This window comes from Callithrix jacchus, chromosome 13 (genome assembly GCF_049354715.1).
Source record: "Callithrix jacchus isolate 240 chromosome 13, calJac240_pri, whole genome shotgun sequence".
In the NCBI taxonomy this organism is placed as follows: domain Eukaryota; kingdom Metazoa; phylum Chordata; class Mammalia; order Primates; family Cebidae; genus Callithrix; species Callithrix jacchus.
The window spans coordinates 116,735,410-116,757,053 of NC_133514.1; the positions used below are offsets into that span (position 1 = coordinate 116,735,410).

General features: G+C 40.1%; 1 protein-coding gene across 6 annotated transcripts in view; it reads left to right on the forward strand.

The window, feature by feature from the left end:
• C13H18orf63 (chromosome 13 C18orf63 homolog) overlaps window positions 1-21,644 on the forward strand; it is a 48,137-nt gene that overhangs the window by 750 nt on the left and 25,743 nt on the right. For 2 of the 6 annotated variants that reach the window (XM_035271349.3, XM_008979987.5), the window contains exons 2-7: window positions 4,769-4,937; window positions 7,428-7,506; window positions 9,709-9,765; window positions 15,989-16,100; window positions 17,049-17,090; window positions 18,950-19,026. In XM_035271349.3, coding sequence (XP_035127240.3) covers window positions 4,769-4,937; window positions 7,428-7,506; window positions 9,709-9,765; window positions 15,989-16,100; window positions 17,049-17,090; window positions 18,950-19,026 — 536 coding nt within the window. Of the gene's footprint in view, window positions 1-1,130; window positions 1,546-1,719; window positions 1,858-4,768; window positions 4,938-7,427; window positions 7,507-9,708; window positions 9,766-15,988; window positions 16,101-17,048; window positions 17,091-18,949; window positions 19,027-21,644 lie in introns of those variants that run through there. The other 4 variants (XM_078348267.1, XM_078348266.1, XM_078348268.1 and 1 more) reach the window with 4 other exon arrangements.

Genomic DNA, 21,644 nt, shown 5'->3' on the forward strand with positions numbered 1-21,644 from the left:
GGACACTCTGAGGAAGGTGGGGCACGCTGGGCACGGTGGGAAATGGGGGCGTTTCCTGAGGGCCGCGGGGAGGGTTTGAGGGACACTCTGAGGAAGGTGGGGCACGCTGGGCACGGTGGGAAATGGGGGCGTTTCCTGAGGGCCGCGAGGGGGGTTTGAGGGACACTCTGAGGAAGGTGGGGCACGCTGGGCACGGTGGGAAATGGGGGCGTTTCCTGAGGGTCGCGAGGAGGGTTTGAGGGACACTCTGAGGAAGGTGGGGCACGCTGGGCACGGTGGGAAATGGGGGCGTTTCCTGAGGGTCGCGAGGAGGGTTTGAGGGACACTCTGAGGAAGGTGGGGCACGCTGGGCACGCGGGGAGCCGGGGGCGTTTCCTGAGGGCCGCGGGGAGGGTTTGAGGGACACTCTGAGGAAGGTGGGGCACGCGGGGCACGCTGGGCACGGTGGGAAATGGGGGCGTTTCCTGAGGGCCGCGAGGGGGGTTTGAGGGACACTCTGAGGAAGGTGGGGCACGCTGGGCACGCGGGGAGCCGGGGGCGTTTCCTGAGGGCCGCGAGGGGAGTTTGAGGGACACTCTGAGGAAGGTGGGGCACGCTGGGCACGGTGGGAAATGGGGGCGTTTCCTGAGGGCCGCGGGGAGGGTTTGAGGGACACTCTGAGGAAGGCGGGGCACGCTGGGCACGCGGGGAGCCGGGGGCGTTTCCTGAGGGCCGCGAGGGGAGTTTGAGGGACACTCTGAGGAAGGTGGGGCACGCTGGGCACGGTGGGAAATGGGGGCGTTTCCTGAGGGCCGCGAGGGGGGTTTGAGGGACACTCTGAGGAAGGTGGGGCACGCTGGGCACGGTGGGAAATGGGGGCGTTTCCTGAGGGCCGCGGGGAGGGTTTGAGGGACACTCTGAGGAAGGTGGGGCACGCTGGGCACGGTGGGAAATGGGGGCGTTTCCTGAGGGCCGCGAGGGGGGTTTGAGGGACACTCTGAGGAAGGTGGGGCACGCTGGGCACGCGGGGAGCCGGGGGCGTTTCCTGAGGGCCGCGAGGGTTGTTTGAGGGACACTCTGAGGAAGGTGGGGCACGCTGGGCACGCGGGGAGCCGGGGGCGTTTCCTGAGGGCCGCGAGGGGAGTTTGAGGGACACTCTGAGGAAGGTGGGGCACGCTGGGCACGGTGGGAAATGGGGGCGTTTCCTGAGGGCCGCGAGGAGGGTTTGAGGGACACTCTGAGGAAGGTGGGGCACGCTGGGCACGGTGGGAAATGGGGGCGTTTCCTGAGGGCCGCGAGGGGGGTTTGAGGGACACTCTGAGGAAGGTGGGGCACGCTGGGCACGGTGGGAAATGGGGGCGTTTCCTGAGGGCCGCGAGGGGAGTTTGAGGGACACTCTGAGGAAGGTGGGGCACGCTGGGCACGGTGGGAAATGGGGGCGTTTCCTGAGGGCCGCGGGGAGGGTTTGAGGGACACTCTGAGGAAGGCGGGGCACGCTGGGCACGCGGGGAGCCGGGGGCGTTTCCTGAGGGCCGCGAGGGGGGTTTGAGGGACACTCTGAGGAAGGTGGGGCACGCTGGGCACGCGGGGAGCCGGGGGCGTTTCCTGAGGGCCGCGGGGAGGGTTTGAGGGACACTCTGAGGAAGGTGGGGCACGGTGGGAAATGGGGGCGTTTCCTGAGGGCCGCGGGGAGGGTTTGAGGGACACTCTGAGGAAGGCGGGGCACGCTGCTGGGTTCTCAGTCAGTGCCCAGCGGAGGCCAGGAGGCTTGGCCGGGGGCAGCAGCTGCGTGGAGGAGGCCGCTGGGGGCCCTGCCGCCCGCCCTTTCCTGCCCCCGAGGAGAAGCCTGTGGCCATGGGCAGCGTTGCTTTCCCAGGTGTAGGATGATTTTCCTGGTTCTCTTCCACCCGCTTGGGGAGGAGCAGGTCGGGGGCGCGCTGAGAGCAGGATCGCGGTGTCAGTGCCCTGAGGGCGTTGGTTTGGATCGGGGAAAAAAATGTCTGCATCTTTAAAGCCCAGGAGCCCCAGTTGTTCGGGCATTTTATATATTGGACGTTTATAGAATCATTCTTTAAAGCGGATTTAGCAGAACAAAGACCTTAGATTCGTTTCCACTCATGTCCGTGACTGTGGACACAGCCAGGCGGGGGGAGGGGTGGGCGCTTGCCTGGGGGCCGCCCTGAACCCCGCGCCCGGGCTGATTTTTAGGAAGGGTCCCGTAGGCAGAGGCCAGGGGAGCCCCCGACGGGACCGTGGCCCGGGGCTTCGCGCCGCACTGCACGAGCTGGGCGCCCCGGGGCTGGGTCCTTTGGGGTTCTCCGAATCCTCGCGTGTGGAACAGTGGGTTCCCGCTGCGCGCTCCTGGCACCTGTTCCTTGCCCGGCTACGGATTCGAACAAGGACGGAACCCGGGGACACAAACGCAGTGCAGGACCCCCGGACAGGATGGAACAAGGACGGAACCCGGGGACACAAACGCAGTGCAGGACCCCCGGACAGGATGGAACAAGGACGGAACCCGGGGACACAAACGCAGTGCAGGACCCCCGGACAGGATGGAACAAGGACGGAACCCGGGGACACAAACGCAGTGCAGGACCCCCGGACAGGACGTCCATAGCGCGTCCGCAGACCTTAACACGGCTTGGCCAGGCTTTGAGCTTCTCAATACAGTTCTTGACAGCCCAGCCAAAGAAAACCACACCTTTGTGAATCTGAAAAGTTTGCTAACTAGGAACTCACAACATTAAAAATTAGTTGTAATTCTCATAAATCCCTGCTTATCCCTGATCAGATCATTCTTGTTTATATACAATTTTCCAATCTGGGAGTATCTGAAGATTGGCAAAATGGGAGGGCTTGCACCCAGGAACTTTTCGGTGACTTGGAATTTACCTTTCTACTATAATTTAAAGGAAAAATGAAATCGGCCAGGCTCGGTGGCTCACGCCTGTAATTCCAGCACTTTGGGAGGCAGAGGTGGGTGGATCGTTTGAGCCCAGGAGTTCAAACCAGCCTGTCCGACATGGCAAAATCCCGTCTCTACTAAAATACAAACATTAGCCGTGTGTGGTGGCACACACCTGTAATCCCAGCTGCTCTGGAGGCTGAGGCATGAGAACCTGTTGAACCCCGGAGGCGGAGGTTGCAATGAGCCGAGATAGTGTGCACTCCAGCCAGGGCGACCAAGCAAAACTTGGTCTCAAAAAGCAAAAGAAAAAGTAATTTTAGTTGGAAATGTGTGTTAGAAATGAAAGTAACAGCCCACAAACTTTCACCCACGTCTTTGTCCTATTTTCTTTAAAATATGTATTTGTCCTGAGCCAAGCCATAATCAGCCTTTTGCCATGTATTTCACCTTGATCATTACTGATGCTCTCTACTACAAAAACTTCAGGTGAAAAGTGTGAAGTCAGCAGTGTTTACCTTGGAACTTTTTACTTTTTTTTTTTTGTTTTTTAACTTTTCAAAACGTAGAATCAGAAAGGGAGTATTTTTAATGAAACCAGGAATCATCTTAATTCATCAACACCTCGTGTGAATTTGTGTTAACCATTTTAAGAGTACTTCCATTTTTAAAAGAACCAACTGGTTCTCTAATGATGAAAATTTCAAATGCTGTGATGCTAGAATGAGGGAGCTATGTTGGAGCCAAAGGGCATTAGCAGCATTCCTCAGATGACACCACAAACTCATTTCAGTAATTAGAAGGCTAGTCACACTGCACATTCCTGGGCCAGTATGTTATTCCTTCTTAAAAAGAAAAATACGTATTGATGTTGAAAAGTTGGAAGTAGCTAGAGTCCAGCTTACTTTCCCCCATGTGTTTGTGCATGCTAGAGTCCTGAAGGTTCACTAGGTTGCTTTGCTTTTATATTCCAGTTTTCGTTTCTGTAGTAAAACAATGTAGACTTCAAAGGTATACCTTGTGAATTACCAACTGTACACTGTGCCTCCAATAGAATTTTAAAGCTGGGTAACTTAGTGGAAACAAAAACGACATAACAATTTAGAGACTTCAGTGAACACTTTCTTTTGTGTACAATGAAAAATGATATATTCCTCAACCTTGAAGTGCTTTACAGAAAAATTTGAAACAACAGAAGACTTTGCTGTACACTTTGACTTTTAAAAAATAATAATAATGTTATTTGATTTTCAAGATAGAGTTTTGCTCTTGTTGCCCAGGCTGGAGTGCGATAGTGTGATCTCAGCTCACTGCAACCTCCGCCTCCTGGGTTCAAGTGATTCTCCTGCCTCAGCCTCCTTAGTAGCTGGGATTACAGGCATGTGCCACCATGCCCGGCTAATTTTGTATTTTTAGTAGAGACAGGGTTTCTCCATGTTGGTCTGGCTGGTCTTGACCCTTAGTTGATCTGCCCGCCTTGGCCTCCCAAAGTGCTGGGATTACAGATGTGAGCCACTACACCCAGCCAAAAAAAAAAATTATTGTTATAGAAAAGGGAGTGATGAAAATATTCTAAAATGTATTGCAGTGATGGTTGCACAACTCTGAATACAGTAAAAAACAGTAAATTGTACACATTAAATGGCGAAGTTTTATGTTACGTGAACTGTATCTTGGTTAAACATGTACCGAAAATCCTAGAAAATCATTAGAAGATCTTAAAGGTAAATAACAGTGATATATAACTGCTGAAGTTTGCAAACTAAGTTGTTTCTATGATTCTATTCTAACACAGTATCAAATATTGTTTGCTGACTTGGTATTAGAACTCTTGGTAAGATAATTTACTACCTTTTTTTTTTCTGCTGTTTTGTTTTAAAGGTCTGATTTCTGAGACACTCAGTCAAGAGGAAAATATGAATAATTCTAGGCAGCAGTCTCTGTTCTTCATCACACTTCCAGATTTAAACAAACTCTGTGTTGTCAGCATAATACTGAGTAATAAGGTGGCAGATACTGAGATTAGGACTACACAAATGAAGATGTGCAGGTAAAAAATACATCTTATAACTAAGATTTTTAAAACTTAAGACCTACAAAAGCTGTCTTAGAGGAATTTTCTATAAAGCAAAATACTCATTCACTCAATTTGTGTTTATGTAAAATAAAGGCAGTCAATTTTGTTTTAACCAGGTATATTGGATTACATTTAAGGAGGGACTTAAAATACTTGCAATAGAATATCTCCCTGTTGAGTTTTTATCTTTGTGACCTCTTACATGCTTTTTAAAAGTTTAAAATCTCCACAGACATTCATGAATTATATCAGGCTCCCAAAAACTTAAAGATCCTAATTACTCCATATTTATGGAATACCTACTGTTTATGGGGCACTTAGAGATATTATAAACATTTTAGATTAGTATAATTTCTTAATTCTCAAGTCAGTATGAGACACTGAGGAGTATTTCTCTAGGATCTGTCTCAAAATATCTGATCCCTCATAGTCTTTGAAAAACAGCTTAGAGGGTCGGGCGCAGTGGCTCATGCCTGTAGTCTCAGCACTTTGGAAGGCCAAGGCAGGCAGATCATGAGGTCAGGAGTTCGAGACCAGCCTGGCCAACATGGTAAAACCCTGTCTACTAAAAATACAAAAAATTAGCCAGGCATGGTGGCAGGCGCCTGTAATCCCAGCTAGTCAGGAGGCTGAGGCAGGAGAATTGCTTGAACCTGGGAGTTGGAGGTTACAGTGAGCCAAGACTGTGCTACTGCACTCCAGCCTGGGCAACACAGAGCAAGACGCCGTCTCAGAAAAAAAAAAAAAAAAAAGAAAGAATAAAGAAAAAGAGCTTAGAGAAGCCTAAAGCATGATTCCATGATTACTGAGCACCCTACCTTAAATTGTTTGAGGCACTCAAAGGAAGAGTCACAGAATACATGAGAAGATTATATATTTAAATGGACTACTTAGAGAAGAACAAACAACTAGAAGATAGCCAGGGGCAAGAAATAAGAAAGCCTCTTTTGGGGTGTCCTTCATTTTCCTCTTATTTACAAAGTTTTTCTTTTCCCCATTGCATGTCTTGCCACCCAAGGGCATCACCCTTCCTGCTAAAGTATAATTTGATACCTACTAAGGGCTTAATCTGTGACTCCTTTTGGAAATATTAAAATAGGTGGAAAACCTAAAGTGAGGTTTTTCTTCTGTTTGCCCTCAAATTGAAGGTGGCCATGCCCACAGATTGGGGTTATCTTAACTCACCCTCCCAGTAACTGACAGCGAGTCTTGAATAGAGAGAGCAGAGCCCTCTCTATTAGCATCTGGCTGTCAGATAAGGGCAGGCCTTGCCAAAGCAAATACCTGATCCACCTGGGTTCCAACAAATATGAAGCCACCAGAAACAGATTGGCGCATGTTGCTTTTTAAGGTAACCCCATACACATCCTAATGGTTATTTTGTTTCTTTGGTGATTAGTAATGTTAAAGGTTTTCAGATTTCCAGTTGTATTCTTTGTGTATTTTTCCTAACTTTCCCTTGAACCTTGAAATTTAATTATTAATGGTAATTTGATTGTGATGATGTTTGTTGTTCATTTGGCTGTTGAAACCACTACCCAGTTGTTCTGGCTTGGGAAGAATTTCCTTTTTGAAGGAAAAGAATTTAGTCAATGGTTCTATATATTTAAGTGGTTGATAACTTCACTGACAGATAAATCCTTAGACTTTTACCTTTAATTCCCCCTACCCACCACCTTTTTTGTTTGTTTTTTTTTTTTTTTGCAAGGAAAAAATGGAAGAAATAGGAATTAAAAGAGAGATTCTTTACTGTGTTTAGATTTCTTCAAGTATATAGGACAAAAATTGAATTCTAAAATATTAGATTAACAGATGAAAGGGTTGGGAAATTCAGATGCAGGGACAAGTTCTCATATTAGTATTAGTATCTAAAACTTTCTAATTATCTTAATTCAAATATTGGCTGAGTACCTAAACTACACTGTTCAAGGTGCTATGCTAAGTGTGGGAAGAGAAAGTCTCTAACACAATTGTTGCCTAGGAGAAACTTAACATTTTAACTAAGTAACTGTTTAAAATGTTCCCATAAAGTAAAAACAGACAGTGAGTATATTTGTCTGTTTTGACACTATAAAGAATTACCTGAGACTGGATAATTTATGAAGAAAAGAGGTTTAATTGACTCACAGTTCCGCAAGCTTACCAGGAAGCATGGCTGGAGGCCTCAGGAAACTTACATTCATGGCGGAAGGGTGAAGGAGAAGCAAGCACCTTCTTCTAATGGCAGCAAGAGAGAGAGTTGAGGGTAGGAAGTGCTACACACTTTTAAACAAGATCTGATGGGAACTCACTCACTATCACAAGAATAGCAGGGCGTAAATCCACTCCCATGATCCAGTCACCTCCTGTCAGTTATCTCTTCCAACACTGGGGATTATAATGCAACATGAGATTTGGGTGGGAACATAGAACCAAACTGTATCACTGAGCAAGTACACATTGTAATATATTTCATCTCCACAGGCAATTGCTGTTTTTGCATGAAGATATTCTTACATCACCTGTGTCTGGAATATATAACCAAATTTGGGTGGTGATGTCGGTTAGTATTTTAACATTTTTTTTGAAATATTACTAGTTGAGAACAATATTGACAAATAATAATTTAGATATTATAGCTAAAGTTAAGATGTTTATGAGGATTAATTGATTAATCATAATGTGTTACAGGTTAATTGGATTATTAACTAACATTGATATGCCTGATGTTTAAAATCCAATTTTGTGGTTCTAATTTAACATTTATTTTTCTCATTATTAATGCTAAGATAAAGACTAGTGATTAATAAAACATGCTACAGTATGATTTTTAAAATAGCATGGGCTTGATACATTTCATCATATTTTATTTAGACTAAAAGGAAAAAGTTTGACATATCAACAAATCTCCAACTGTTTTTAAAGAACTTGAATCAACATTTCTTCTAATAGAACATTTTATTTAAAAATATTTTTACACTTAAAATTTTAAAATTACTATTGGAAACATTTCCTAATTCTGTATGTAACTGGGAATATAATGAAGTGCGAAAAATCTTTTGAAAAATTTATATTAGCCTGAGATTTTCATCAACAATCTTTCTGGAAACTCTGTTTTTCTGATATTTTAATTCCCCAGAATACAGTGAAATCAACATTTATTAACATTACTGACAAATAATCTAAAAGTTCTTTTATTTTTCTCCTGGGTCTAGGTTATATGTCCATCTTGTCTTTTTTTGTGTGTCTTTTCTGTTTTATTTTCTCCTCTCCTCTCCTTCCCTGTCTCCCTCTCCCTTTCTCTCTCCTTCTTTAGTTCCTTCTTCCCTCCCTCCCTCCCTCCCTTCCTCCATTCTTTCCTCTCTCCCTACCTCCCTCTATTTTATATTTTATTTTATTCTTTTAGATAGGGTCTGACTCTGTTTCCCTGGCTGGAGTGCAGTGGCTCTGTCTTGACTTACTGCAACTTCCACCTCCCAGGCTGAAGCAATCCTCCTATATCAGCCTCTCGAGTAGCTGGGACTACAGGTGCACACCACCATGCCCAGTTAAATTTTTGTATTTTTTGTAGAGAGAGGGTTTCACCGTGTTTCCCGGGCTGGTCTTGAACTCCTGAGCTCAATCAATCCTCCTTGGCCTCTCAAAGTGCTTGGATTACAGGCGTGAGCCACATGCACAGCCATATTTTCTTAATACAGTTTTTTTAAAAGACAAGCTTTTGGTGAACAAGGAAATTAATATCTCTTATTTGTATCTTTTTCTACCTGAATATCTTTATGGAGCAAGGACATTATTTTAGAGTACTAGTAAATTCAAGTATATGAATTTTAGCAAGCATGATAAGAAGAAAGTAGTATCTGTTTTTAAAAAATGTATTGCTTTCTTACAAAGGTATTCTGTAAAAAAAAAAAAAAATGATGTTTAAAGTAGAAAATGGGATTACATACATGCGATTTTGAAACTTGCCATTCATTTCCCCTTAAACAACCTTTCCTGGATATCTTTCCATGTCAGTATATATATCTTCCTTATTTTTAAGGCTGTGAAATATTTCATTGTATGGATATATAGTAATTTACTTTATACTTTCCAGTGCACATCTGAGTTTGTGCTGTTACAGTGTTTCAGAAAGCATCATTGAAATTGTATCACTTATTTGTCTGATAGTTTCTGTTACATTTTCAGAGGTAGATTGTAATACACTTTAAACTATAATATAGATACTGCTAAATTGCTGTCTGAAAAGCTTTTTGCTGGATTGCATGTTACCACATGGTCTGGGAGAAAACCTATTTTCCCATACCCACATGAACACTGTAGATATTCATGACTTTAAATAATTGTCAGTCTGTTAGGTTACAAATAATATTTTCTTTTAATTTGTATTCCTTTTATTAATGAGTTGGAGCACTTAGGCCTTTTGAACATGGTCTTCCATTTATGTTCATTTTCCTTATGTATGCCTAGGAATTCTATGTTAAGAAAGGTGTTAAATATTTATTTAAAAATGTATTGGCCTTTTCCATTATATGGATAATGGGGTCATGCCACTCCCAGAAAGGCTTTCCTCACTTTGAAAATGTGCCCACACATTCCAGTTCAGGGAGAGAATGATCATCACTTCTTCTGCAAGGCACAGAGGCTAATCGGATGATGGCCTGATTCTTTGCCCTCTGCAGAATAATGCCTAAAATCTTTCCTTATTGCATTATTTAATTATATAACTATGTTAAGTCCTTTTTATAAATGTGGATTTTTGTTACAGATACCATTTTACAAAGCAAGAAAACTTAATGCCTATGTTGAAAAATATGGAGCTAAGGTAAGTGTTAAAAATGATATTAATAGCATATGTTGTTTATATTGATAATGTATTTAACTCCTTTTGTAAACAAACAAAAACTGGAGAATCTTTCTCATAAATATTGTTATGCATATGAAAGAACCCAACAGATTTTTCCGATAATTATTATGTGCACATTTAATGTAGAAAGAGAAGAGGCTTTTTTGTTGGATGCTTTATTTCAGGCATTTTATATGTATCTTACTTGCCATATACATCTTCAAATAAGTGAATCTCCTCATTTTCAAAGATAAACCCAGAGAGATGAGATTGTTCACATTATATGGCTAACGTGTAGAGGAATAAAACATTATAAATTGTATTCTACGTGGTGATGAGCTTCTGGATCTTCACAAAAAGAAAGATGAATGCAGTGGTTTGTATTCATTTACTGAGACTTCTCTGTGTCTCAGTAAATCAAGTCATGGAGCCTTGACTAGAGCTCCTTTCATACCTCTGCATGTAACTGAGATACTGTGTCATTGGTTATCCCAGAAGCCTGTCCAGCCGTTACTGCTGGCCTCTGTTCCTAAATCTAGTAGAGTTTGGGATGATGAGGTTTCTAGCCATCTTTAAAATTAGATGCTGCCTTTAGGTCCTAGGTGAGTAAGGTTTCAGTAATACCTTGTGGTACTTTCCAGTTCCTGTGAGAAATTGTTGAATGACCTGAAAGCTGGTCATCAGTTACAGTCCATGGGAAAACAGTATTATTTAGGAGCAGTGAGGAAAGAATATGTTTAAATCTTTTTCCTAAGACAAGCCGTTGATCATCTAAGGATTCCGGTTATCTTGAAAGGCCATTTATGAACTAGCCTGAGAACTAGATTTAGAGTATGTCATTCACCTAGACATAGGACTCAGGTCTTTAACCAAATTACATTATTTACTAAGGCCTAAGAATAGGTAACATTTTAGTATAGCAGATCCTTGAATAAAATCATTTCATTTGATATTGTTTCAATATAGCATTAATGAAAAAGGAAAAAAAAATCAGTTCCCAGCCAAGGCTTCTGTCTGTGTGGTTTACAGCTTCTCCCTTGTCTGAGCGGGTTTTCTTTTGATACTCCAGGTTCCTCCCACATCCCAAAGATGCACGCATTAAGTGAGTTGGCATGTATTAAGTGTCCCAGGCTGAGTAAGAGTGAGTGAGTGTGTATGTGTGTGTGTGTGTGTGCGCCCTGCAATGGAATGGAGTTCTGTCCAGCGCTGGTGCCCACCTTGTACCTTGAGCTGCCAGGATAGGCTCTGGCTACCCACCACTCTGAACTAGAATAAGCTAGTTGGAAAATGAATGAATGAATTGATGCACGAATATAAATTATTATAAAATAAATGTTCATAAAGTATACAGTAATCATACAGATGCACTATAGTAAGTGATGCAGCACAAAAGCACTCTGGGAACCTGCCTCATTTGTGATTGTTTTGAACTGTGTGAGGTGCTCCTTAAGATTTTCACTTTGAAAACATTTATTCCTTGATTTTACCCTCAACCACTACTACCACTGTCATTCACTGATTCAGCAAAAATTGGGTAAATAAATCTTGCTTGTTTTTATTCATCTTTCTTAAATGTATGTATAGCTTACATTTATTTCAATGTTAATATTAGAAGTGTTTTTGGTCTTTATTTTAAAAGCTTGGTGACTCTTTGTGACCGGAACTACGCCATAGGAACTTTTATTTATATCAGCTATTGCCAAAACCAATATAACAAAATTGGTTTCGTTATATGTCATTTTGCTTAAAGTTATGGTATGTAAGAACTTATCAATGACATTAAATGAGGACCTACTGTATTGAGTTAATAAAGCAACATTTATACTAAGCATCACATTTTTATGTGTACTTTATAAGAAAAAATGAAAAATTCAGACTATCACCCATAGTTTTTATACAACAATAAAAATGCTTTGTACTATATTTTTCTTCTACCTTATTAATTCACACCTGTGATTTCATTAGTGCAAGGTATCACATCTCCAAAATGTTTAAGATTTCTCTGTTAATGCTCTTATTCTTTTTCCATTTATCTCAGTTTCATTCCTATAAACCAAACGTTTGTTCCCTTCACTAGACTTTCCAATCCTGAATTCTTTATTATTCATGAGCATTCTTCCAGTATCACTTTCTTTTCTGCTTTCATTGAGCCTTTATGGTTATGCTCAGTTTTTCTTTATATGAATACTTTTCACATAAGCATAATTAGCAATTTATTGAACACCTGTAATATGTCACGCACCCTACTTGATTCTGGGGATCAAGCTGTGAACCAGGTAAAGTCTCTGTCCTTGGTAATCTTCATAACAGGAAAAAATTTCTATCTTTTCAAGTTTTTGAAAGAATTTATGTAGAATTTTTGTTATTTCTTTAGTAAATGTTTGATAAAATTCACCAATAAAGTAATCTGGACCTTGGCTTATGGAAGGGGTGTTAGCTGCCATTTCAACTTATTTAATAGATAATAAAGCTATTCAAGTTTTCTATTTTAGGGAATATGTCCATTTCATCTAAGTTGTCAAATTTATTGACAGAAGGTTGCTTATAATACTGCTTTATTTTCCTTTGCTGTAGAATCTATAGTGATGTAACTTCTCTTATTTCTGATATTGGTAATGTGTATGTTTTATTTTTCCTCTCCCTAATCAGTCTGGTTAGAGGGTTGGAATCTTAATTATCTTCTCAAAGAACAAGTTTTTGGTTTCATTGATTTTTCTCTCATTTTTTACTGCTTTGTATTTTATTGATTTTCTTTCTGGTCTATTACTTCCTTCTCACTTTGGGCTTAGTTTTGTTATTTTTATTTATTTATTTTTTATATTTTTATTGCATGTTAGGTTTTGGGGTACATGTAAAGAACATGCAAGATAGTTGCATAGGTACACACGTGGCAGTGTGATTTGCTGCCTTCCTACCCTTCACCTATATCTGGCATTTCTCCCCATGCTATCTCTCCCCAACTCCCCACCCCCCGCTGTCCCTCCCTTTTCCCTCCAACAGACCCCAGTGTGTAGTGCTCCCCTCCCTGTGTCCATGTGTTCTCATTGTTCAACACCCGCCTATGAGTGAGAACATGCGGCATTTCATTTTCTGTTCTTGTGTCACTTTGCTGAGAATGATGGTCTCCAGGTTCATCCATGTCCCTACAAAGGACACGAACTCATTGTTTTTGATTGCTGCATAATATTCCATGGTGTATATGTGCCACATTTTCCTTGTCCAGTCTATCATCGATGGGCATTTGGGTTGGTTCCAGGTCTTTGCTATTGTAAACAGTGCTGCAATGAGCATTTGTGTGCATGTGTCCTTATTGTCTACCGCCATACCACCCTGAATGCACCCAATCTCGTCTGATCTCGGAAGCTAAGCAGGGTCGGGCCTGGTTAGTACTTAGATGGGAGTTTGGTTTTATTTTTCTATTTCCTAATGTGGAAGCTGAGGTCATTGATTTGAGCATTTCTTTGTTTTGTAATATAGAGACACTTTATATGGTACATTTCTTCCTAAACACGTTTTTGTTTTCACTTTCTTCAGTTAAAAATATGTTCTAAGTCCTGTTTGATTTTTTTTTTTCATCTATGGGTTATTTTGAAGTGTATTATATAGTTTCCAAATATTTTATGATCTTTTAGAGATCATTTTGCTGTTGATTTCTAATTTAATTGTTGTTGGAGAATACGTTCTTTATTACTTGAATCTTTTAAAATTAATTGAGATGATTTTTTGGCCCAGAATATAGTATATCTTAGTAAATGTTTCTTGTCCATTTGAGAAAAATGAATATTCTATAAATGTGTCATCTGGTATTCTGTAAATGTTTATTAGGTCACACTGGTTGATAGTATTTTTAAGCCTGCTGTAGTCTCACTTATATTCTGTTCACTTGTATCAGTTATCAAGAGAACAGTATTGAAGTCTTTACCTATAATTAGGAATTTGTTTCTTCTTGAAGTTCTGTTAATAGCCCTTAGACAACTGCTGCAATCTCTCCAAAATGAGGCTCTCCTTGGTTATTTTGGAAGAGCTTCTTAGAGAGATAACAATCCATTGTTCATGCATATCCTGTAAACAGCTTCCCGACAATGGGAGTCACCCACATAGAAAAGGTGGTAGAGAATTTCTCCCTGACTTTAGCTGAAGTGATAAATCACACCATTCAGGTCACCAGCCAGGATGGCTGTGAATGACAGAATTGCCCCATACTTCTTCCTTACACCCTTAGGCTGAGCCTATGCTGATATATTTTGCTGTATCTGGATTGATTTCTTGGGCCATAGAGAAAGTCAATACAGAAATTAAGAGAGAAATCTAGCTACATCTTTAAGGAAGACCCTGGTGGCTTATGGGATTTGTTCCACTGTTTGGGTCTGGGCCCCTGGGGCCATGTTTGAGGTCAGCATTATAGAGTCCTATTGATAGTAGCCTTAATTAAATTCCGTATGAGACAAATTGAACAAATTTGGTTCCATCCTTTGCCAATAGATTATCGTTATGTCCTGGAAACATTCACCATAAGTCAAAATGGTACAAAAATTAGAGGTGGATAATATTGGGAGACAGTTTTCCTTGGCTATCTCGTGTGTTTGCATGTTCTTTTCACAAAGGCAAAGCCAGCAATTTTTTCTGGACTGTATTTTCAAGGATTTTTATGTAGCAAACTGCCTTGGCTCTTTCTCCAGCCTTGGGTAGTTTCCTCACATGTCTGTGTTAATCCATACTCAGCTGATTACTCAAGAAACACTCTCTTGTTGATCTCCAGAGTTTGCTTTCTGTGCAACTCTTTCCTGTCCTGTACTTCACACTGAAAACTCTAGCTTCCTAGACTCTCAGCTCTATCTCCTCAATTCATGAAGACTTCTGGCCTCTTCCTAGGTGCCCCTTCTCTGTACTACAGCCTAAGAACCATCTATCAAGAAGCTAGGGCTTATCTTATTCTTTTTCCATCTTTTGGGAATCACTTTTCTTTGTTGCCTGATGTCCAATATCTTGTGAACTGTTATATCATATAACTTGCCTTGTGATTTAGGCATTTCAAGGAGGAGGATAAATGTGGTTCCTATTACTTACTGGTCTTAATTATAAGTGAAAATCTTAATTTTTAAAATTAATTTGGTATTATACAAATACAGATATTCTCTTGGTTTCATGTGTGTTTATGTAAGTATGTATTTTCTAGAGTCGTGGCAGACCAGGTCTCATAACCCAGGCTTCCATTACAACTGTCTCAGCACTGACTGAGTAGCAAGGTTAAACATTAAAAGCTAGTTGAGCCTGTGCCCTTTTACAAAGGCTGGAATGTAACAAAGACCCCACCAAGAGTTTTGCCTAGGCTTTTCCTGGTCCTTGAAGCATGACAAGATAATGAAGGAATTCTTGACAGGACTCTTTTAGGATTAAACAAGTTTTATTGGGAGTCTGAAGAAACTCCCCAGGCCTCCACAAACAAGTTTATTTGGGTCTAAAGGAACTCCCCAGACCTTTCTGATTCAGCAGGAGACAAGATAAAGGTAATCACCCTAGCACCTAGACCCATTTAGATTAAGTAAACTTACTGAGGCTCCAAAAGAAGGTCTTCATGACTCAGATCTTAGTTATAGATTAAAAGAAGTTAACTACTTATGTCTTTAGATGAATGCAGACTTACATGTAGACATATAGCTTAGAAGGTATATTATCTCTGGAAAATTTTGTAATTTTGAGTTGTTCTGGTAATAACTTCCAGGCCTTCTCCCTGTAACCAGTTGCAGAAAATAAGAACTCTCTTTCTTTCCAGTTAATCTGCATCTTGTTATTGGGTCACAAGAAATAGCATCCTGACCCTCAGTTTGGTCTGGGAGCAGAGTGAACAGTAATGACTCTTGCAAGTTTGTTCTCATTTGGATTTGTCTGTGTAGAGCAGAATATGAAGTAATGATCAAGGTTTTTAGCACAGAACTCCCAAGATTTAGACTTATTGGCCAAGGTAAGCAGGTAGTATTTGGCCATGAAAGCATGACAATAGTAGTGGTTTTGAAGTGAATATATTTTAACACTTCTTTAACTTTAGAACCAGATATGATTAGCTCTAGCAATGACTACATTTTTATGTAGAATAGCCCAATTTGTTGGGTGGTGATCTAAATGAGCAGTCATTTCCTATTAATATATACACACACAGCAGTTGCTCTAAATTTGCCCATATTTTCCCATTTAATATTTTTAGATGGAGATCCCACAAAGAGTAATTCCTGTAATTCTTCAGAACTGCCTTTTATATTCATTTACGGCTAGACTTGCTCCAGCCTGGAATAGAACTGGCCATCTATTGATACAAGGTAACTTTATTATTTTACTCATTGGGGATTTCTGAACTAGATTACTTCTGTTATATGTGTATTAGTCTGTTCTCATGCTGCTAATAAAGACATACTGGAGGCTGGGTAATTTATAAAGGAAAGAGGCTTAATGGATTCACAGTTCCACATAGCTAGGGAGGCCTCACAATTATGGCAGAAGATGAAGGGAGAGCAAAGGGACATCTTACATGGCAGCAGGCAAAAGAGCATGTTTATGAGAATGACCCTTTATAAAACCAGCAGATCTCATGAGGTTTATTCACTATCACAAAAACAGCACAGGAAAGCCACACCCCCATGGTTCAGTTACCTCCTACTGGGTCCCTCCCACAACATGTGGGAATTATGGGAGCTACAATTTGAGATTCAGGTGGGGACACAGCCAAACCATATCAATGTGGATCTGTCCTTAATTTTAAGATATATAAGTTTTAGAGAATAATTCTTGAAACTGACCCACCTAAGCAATCTCAAGCAAGCCCACAACAACATAAATGTCATTTCTTTACTTTGGGATTATATACAGAGGTCTGCTGATGTTTTTAAAAAAAATTATTATATAATACTTGATACTTAGGAATAAATATAAATTATGAAGCAGTATGATAAAATGAACACAATACTGTTAAAACGGAGAAGCTATTCTGAATTTTTGTTGAAGTCTGATTGTTTTCTCAATATTTTATAACAGGAAATAGATATTTAGGGGAAGAATTGGGTATTTACATCCTTTTAATTAAGAGATACTTTTTGAATGATTATATTTTTTCTCTGAGCTGTCATCAGATATTCCTTTATACAACAACTGCATTTTAAAGTATTTTCCTTAGCTTGATAATTTCACATCAAGCATAGTTATAAATATCAAGCATGATGATTTATGAGTTGTAGTAATATGGCATATTCTATGAATTTTTTTTTTTTAAGGAAGAGATTTTCTTTCTCAGAGGGGAAGACAAAGTGCTGTAGGTAAGTCAAAATGCATAAGTCAATAGATAATATAATTTACAGTTTTTAAAGAAAACAGTATCATATGCTGGGCATGGTGGTGCACGCCTGTAATCCCAACACTTTGGGAGACTGAGGTAGGTAGATTGCTTGAGCCCACAAGTTCAAGACCAGCCTGGGCAACATGATGAGACGCCATCTCTACGAAAATTTTTTTAAGTTAGCCAGGTATGGTGGCACATGCCTGTAGCCCCAGCTACTTGGGAGACCGAGGTGGAGGGCCACTTGAGTATAGGATGTTGAGGCTGCATGCAGTAAGCCATGATTGCGCCACTGCACCACTCCAGCCTGGATGATAGAACAAGACCCTATTTCAAAAAAAAAAGATAAAAATAAAAATAACTAGATCATTGGGTTGTTATAACTATTTATTAATTAGGAATTAGGTTGTATAAGACCTTAATCAGATATTATTGTAATCAGAATTTCACCTGGGAAGTCACTTCTTGTTCAAAATGTACATTCTAGACTATATGAGATAAATTCATCTTAATTGGAAAAAGCCATATTTTTATTTTCTCTACTTCAAGAAAATCATGACCATGAAGGAGTTTAATTCTGCAGGCATTTATATGTATAGTTTCCAGAATCATATATCATCAAAAATTCCTTAGTACTGATGTAAGTCAAAGCTTTATTTCTTATAAGAATAGGATTCTTTTTCTTCTCAAAAAATTGTAAAAAGAAACACAGATGATCTAAAGTATACAGTTTAGTATATAGCTTAATCTAGTTCTTTCATTGATTTGCATGGTTGTATTTTAGATAGACACTTCCCTAAACAGTAGTCCAGAGATAGCAGATAGATGAGAATCCTGAGTCACCACCACTACATTAATAATGTAGACATTATTAATCAATCACGATAGCATTTTATATCATTTGGGAATAGCCTTAAAATCCTGACCTGTAATCTAAAACTATTAGATCTGAGTTGACTTTCTAGCTGAAGGCTGTTTGCTCTCCTTGCACTAGTTTTATGTTTAAGTTGTGTAGTATCAGTCAGTGTGCCCTAGCTCTGGGTGAATGGGTTCATTACCTACATCTAGTTTCATCTTCAAACACTGTCATGAGACTATAGCTGTAGGGATTAAAAATAACAGTTTAGAAGAGGAAAATTCCTCACTCTTGTGTTAGGATTTTTTTTTTACTTTTACTGAAATTAATACACTATGACAAACTTTAAGTGTATAGCTCATTTAATTTTAATAAACTAAACATATTCTTGTGACCATTCTCAGATTGAGAAACAACATTAGGAGTACCCCAGAACCCACCTCATGCTTTTTTCATGTACCAACCATTCCCAAAGTCAACACCATCCTGACATTTCAGAATTAGTTTTCTTTATGAAAAAGAAAGGCAAAGACTTCAAGGCTCCAGGAGTTCTGAAATATATCTGCCAGTATATTTGAAGATATTTGTTAGTAAGAGAGTACTCAAATCAGAAATGTGGTGTGATACCTCTTTAGATTACACAAGAGGACAATCTCCTTATTTTTATATATAGTCAGATTTGTATAAAGTATTTGTTGGATTTTCCTCTTAACTGTGGGGTGTCTCATTTTTCTTGTTGTAACCTTGCCTGTGACCTGCACCCCACACACATATTCATGCTGTTTCATACCTTTGTCCTCTTTTGGATGTCTCATCTCTAAACTGCCAAATATTAAGTGGTTATTATTTGAATTTTTCCATGTATGGAAAAAAATCTGTTCTTGTTTTTGACTTGATTAAGTTTCCTTTGTTACTAAAATACTTAATTTAGTAGTATGGAGTAATAATTCCAATTAGTTCACAGTTAAATGTTTTATTTTCAGCATTAAACATCAATGTAACAGAAACTCAAGTTTGTCTAAGTATAGAAGCTTGCACAATCAGACTGCCACCACCTGAGGTACCACATATTGTGATTTATATGCTTTACTGTATTTGCGATATACTTATTATGTTTATTACTGTTACTAACATGGGTTAGGTTTTAATTTTTAACATGAAAGGTGGTAGGGAGGTTTTTATTATCAAAATGTATATTATTAAATGCTTGATATATTTACATTGTTCTAAATCTGCTTCCCCAAAGAAAATGTTATTCTGTTCATTTAACACAGGTCTTCACATTATTTCTTGGTTCGAAAATTTTTTAAGGTGCTATCCATGACTCTCCACAACCTATTCTGTCTTAGCACCTACTTCTTGCTTCTTCTTTCACCTCCAAATGTAAAAAGAATGATTTCAGCTCATTAATTTACTATTAATTCCCCTGCCCTTGACATTCTGGTAGCATTTTTTTTGCATCTGTTTTTTACACATAACACTTTCTGTCTTCTTAGTAGGAGGATACATCTTTTATTTTGTGAATTCCCATAGCACTTAGCATAGAACCTTACGTGCTAGTATCATTCAATGTTATTTTCTTTCCTCTAGGCCAGTAGTTCTCAGTGGAAGCAATTGAGGGCAGGGAAATGAATGATTGGCTCCTTATGAGAAATAATTACGTCTAGAGATAATTTTGGCTGTCACAATGGGAGAAGGATGGTGTTGCTAATGGCATCTAGTGGGTAGAGGCCAGAGAAGGGATGCTACTGCATATCCTTCCCTGCCTAGGACAGTAATCTTATCCCCACCCACAGAATTATTCGTCAGTAGTGATGAAGTTGAGAAACTCCAGGCATAGGACAAATGACTCTTCCTTTGCTTAGAATGCCCCTCTGATTGGCTGTACACATTCTTCTCATCTTTTAAGGCCCAGTTCAAATGCTACTCCTCCATTCATTTATTTCCATTTAATTTTTTGATTACCTCTTATGTGAATAAGTAACAAAGGACAATTGATAATTCAAAGATGTATAGGATCTACTTTTCTGCCCTGGAGAATGATATAAGCCAGTAGAGAAGTTGACCTGCATATAAATAACTGGAATGGGTAACGTGACATGTATATCTTGGACTGATGAGGAGCCTTCCTAAGGTTCCAAATCCTGTGTGACTGCCCACCCTCATTTAAACCCTCATACTCTCTTGTACCATACTGTCTTTGTTTTCTGTTACTTAGAATATCTGAAATTGGGTAATTTGTAAAGAAAATGAATTTATTTATAACACTTACAGAGGCTAAAATGTCCAAGGTCAAGGGGCCATATTTGGTGAGGACCTTCTTGCTGCTGGGGACTCTGTTGAGTCCTGAGGTGGCGCACAGCATCACATATCGAGAAGGCTGGGTGTGGAAGCTGAGGTTTCTCTTCCTCTTATAAAGCCACCAGTCCTACTCCCATGACAAACCATTAATTCATTAACCTACTAATCCACTAATCCATGAATGGATTAATCCATTCATGAGGGCAAATTCCCCGTAACCTAATCACCTGTCACATGCTCCACATCGCAAGATGCTGTGGCTGTAATCCCAGCACTTAGAAAGGCCAAGGCAGGCAGATCACGAGGTCAGGAGTTCAAGACCAACCTGGCCAACATGGTGAACCCCATCTCTACTAAAAATACAAAAATTAGCTGGGCATGGTGGCACATTCCTATAATCCCCGCTACTCTGGAGGCTGAGGCAGGAGAATTGCTTGAACCAGGACCTGGGAGGTGGAGGTTGCAGTGAGCCAAGATTGTACCTCTGCATTCCAGCATGGGCTACAGAGTGAGACTCCATCTCAAAAAAAAAAAAAAAAAAAAAAAGAAAGAAAGAAAGAAAAAAAGCCCCACGTCTTAATACTGCCACATTGTGGATTAAATTTCAAAATTAGTTTTGGAGGGGACACATAGTCAAATTGTAGTTTATACTCACATACTTACTTCTATTTTTATAATTATACTAAGTTTATACCTCTGATTTCCTTTGAAGAAGCATCATGAAGACTAATATTGTGACTTATTCACCTTTGAATTTTCTAGAGATGATATTTCTGTATTCTACACCTGAGTTTGAACCAAATTAGAGATTGACAGGGGAGTAAGACATAAATAGAGATCAGAATGTCACCTTTATTACTAGAGTGAGATTATAATTTATCCTCAAAACAGGATGCTTCTGAGAGTGAAAGGGACACTAACCTGATGGGATGCTGGCCCCACATGCACAAACTGGAATATATAGTCATGCTGTTCATTACTGGAAAGGAAAAACAGCTCTTGAGGACATGGCTTATCTGAACCTTAGAGTGATGCAGACTAATCCACCCTCTTATTGCAGTAGTGGAAAAACCACAGGCCTCGCTTGGGAGACCAGGCACTGGTTCTGATATGTCAAAGAGAGTGCCTAACACCACTCTGCCATCAGGCCAGCTCCCAAGAGGAAGGGGAGGAGGTGAGCCAACATGCCTGGTTATTCATCCCAATTTTACCTTCTGTATTAGTCCATTCTCATGCTGCTATGAAGAAATACCCCACATTGGGTAATTTATAAAGGAAAGAGGTTTAATTGACTCACAGTTCCTCATGGCTGGGAAGGCCTCCGGAAATTTACAGGCATGGTGGGAGAAAATTGCCCAGCAAAGGGGGAAAAGCCCT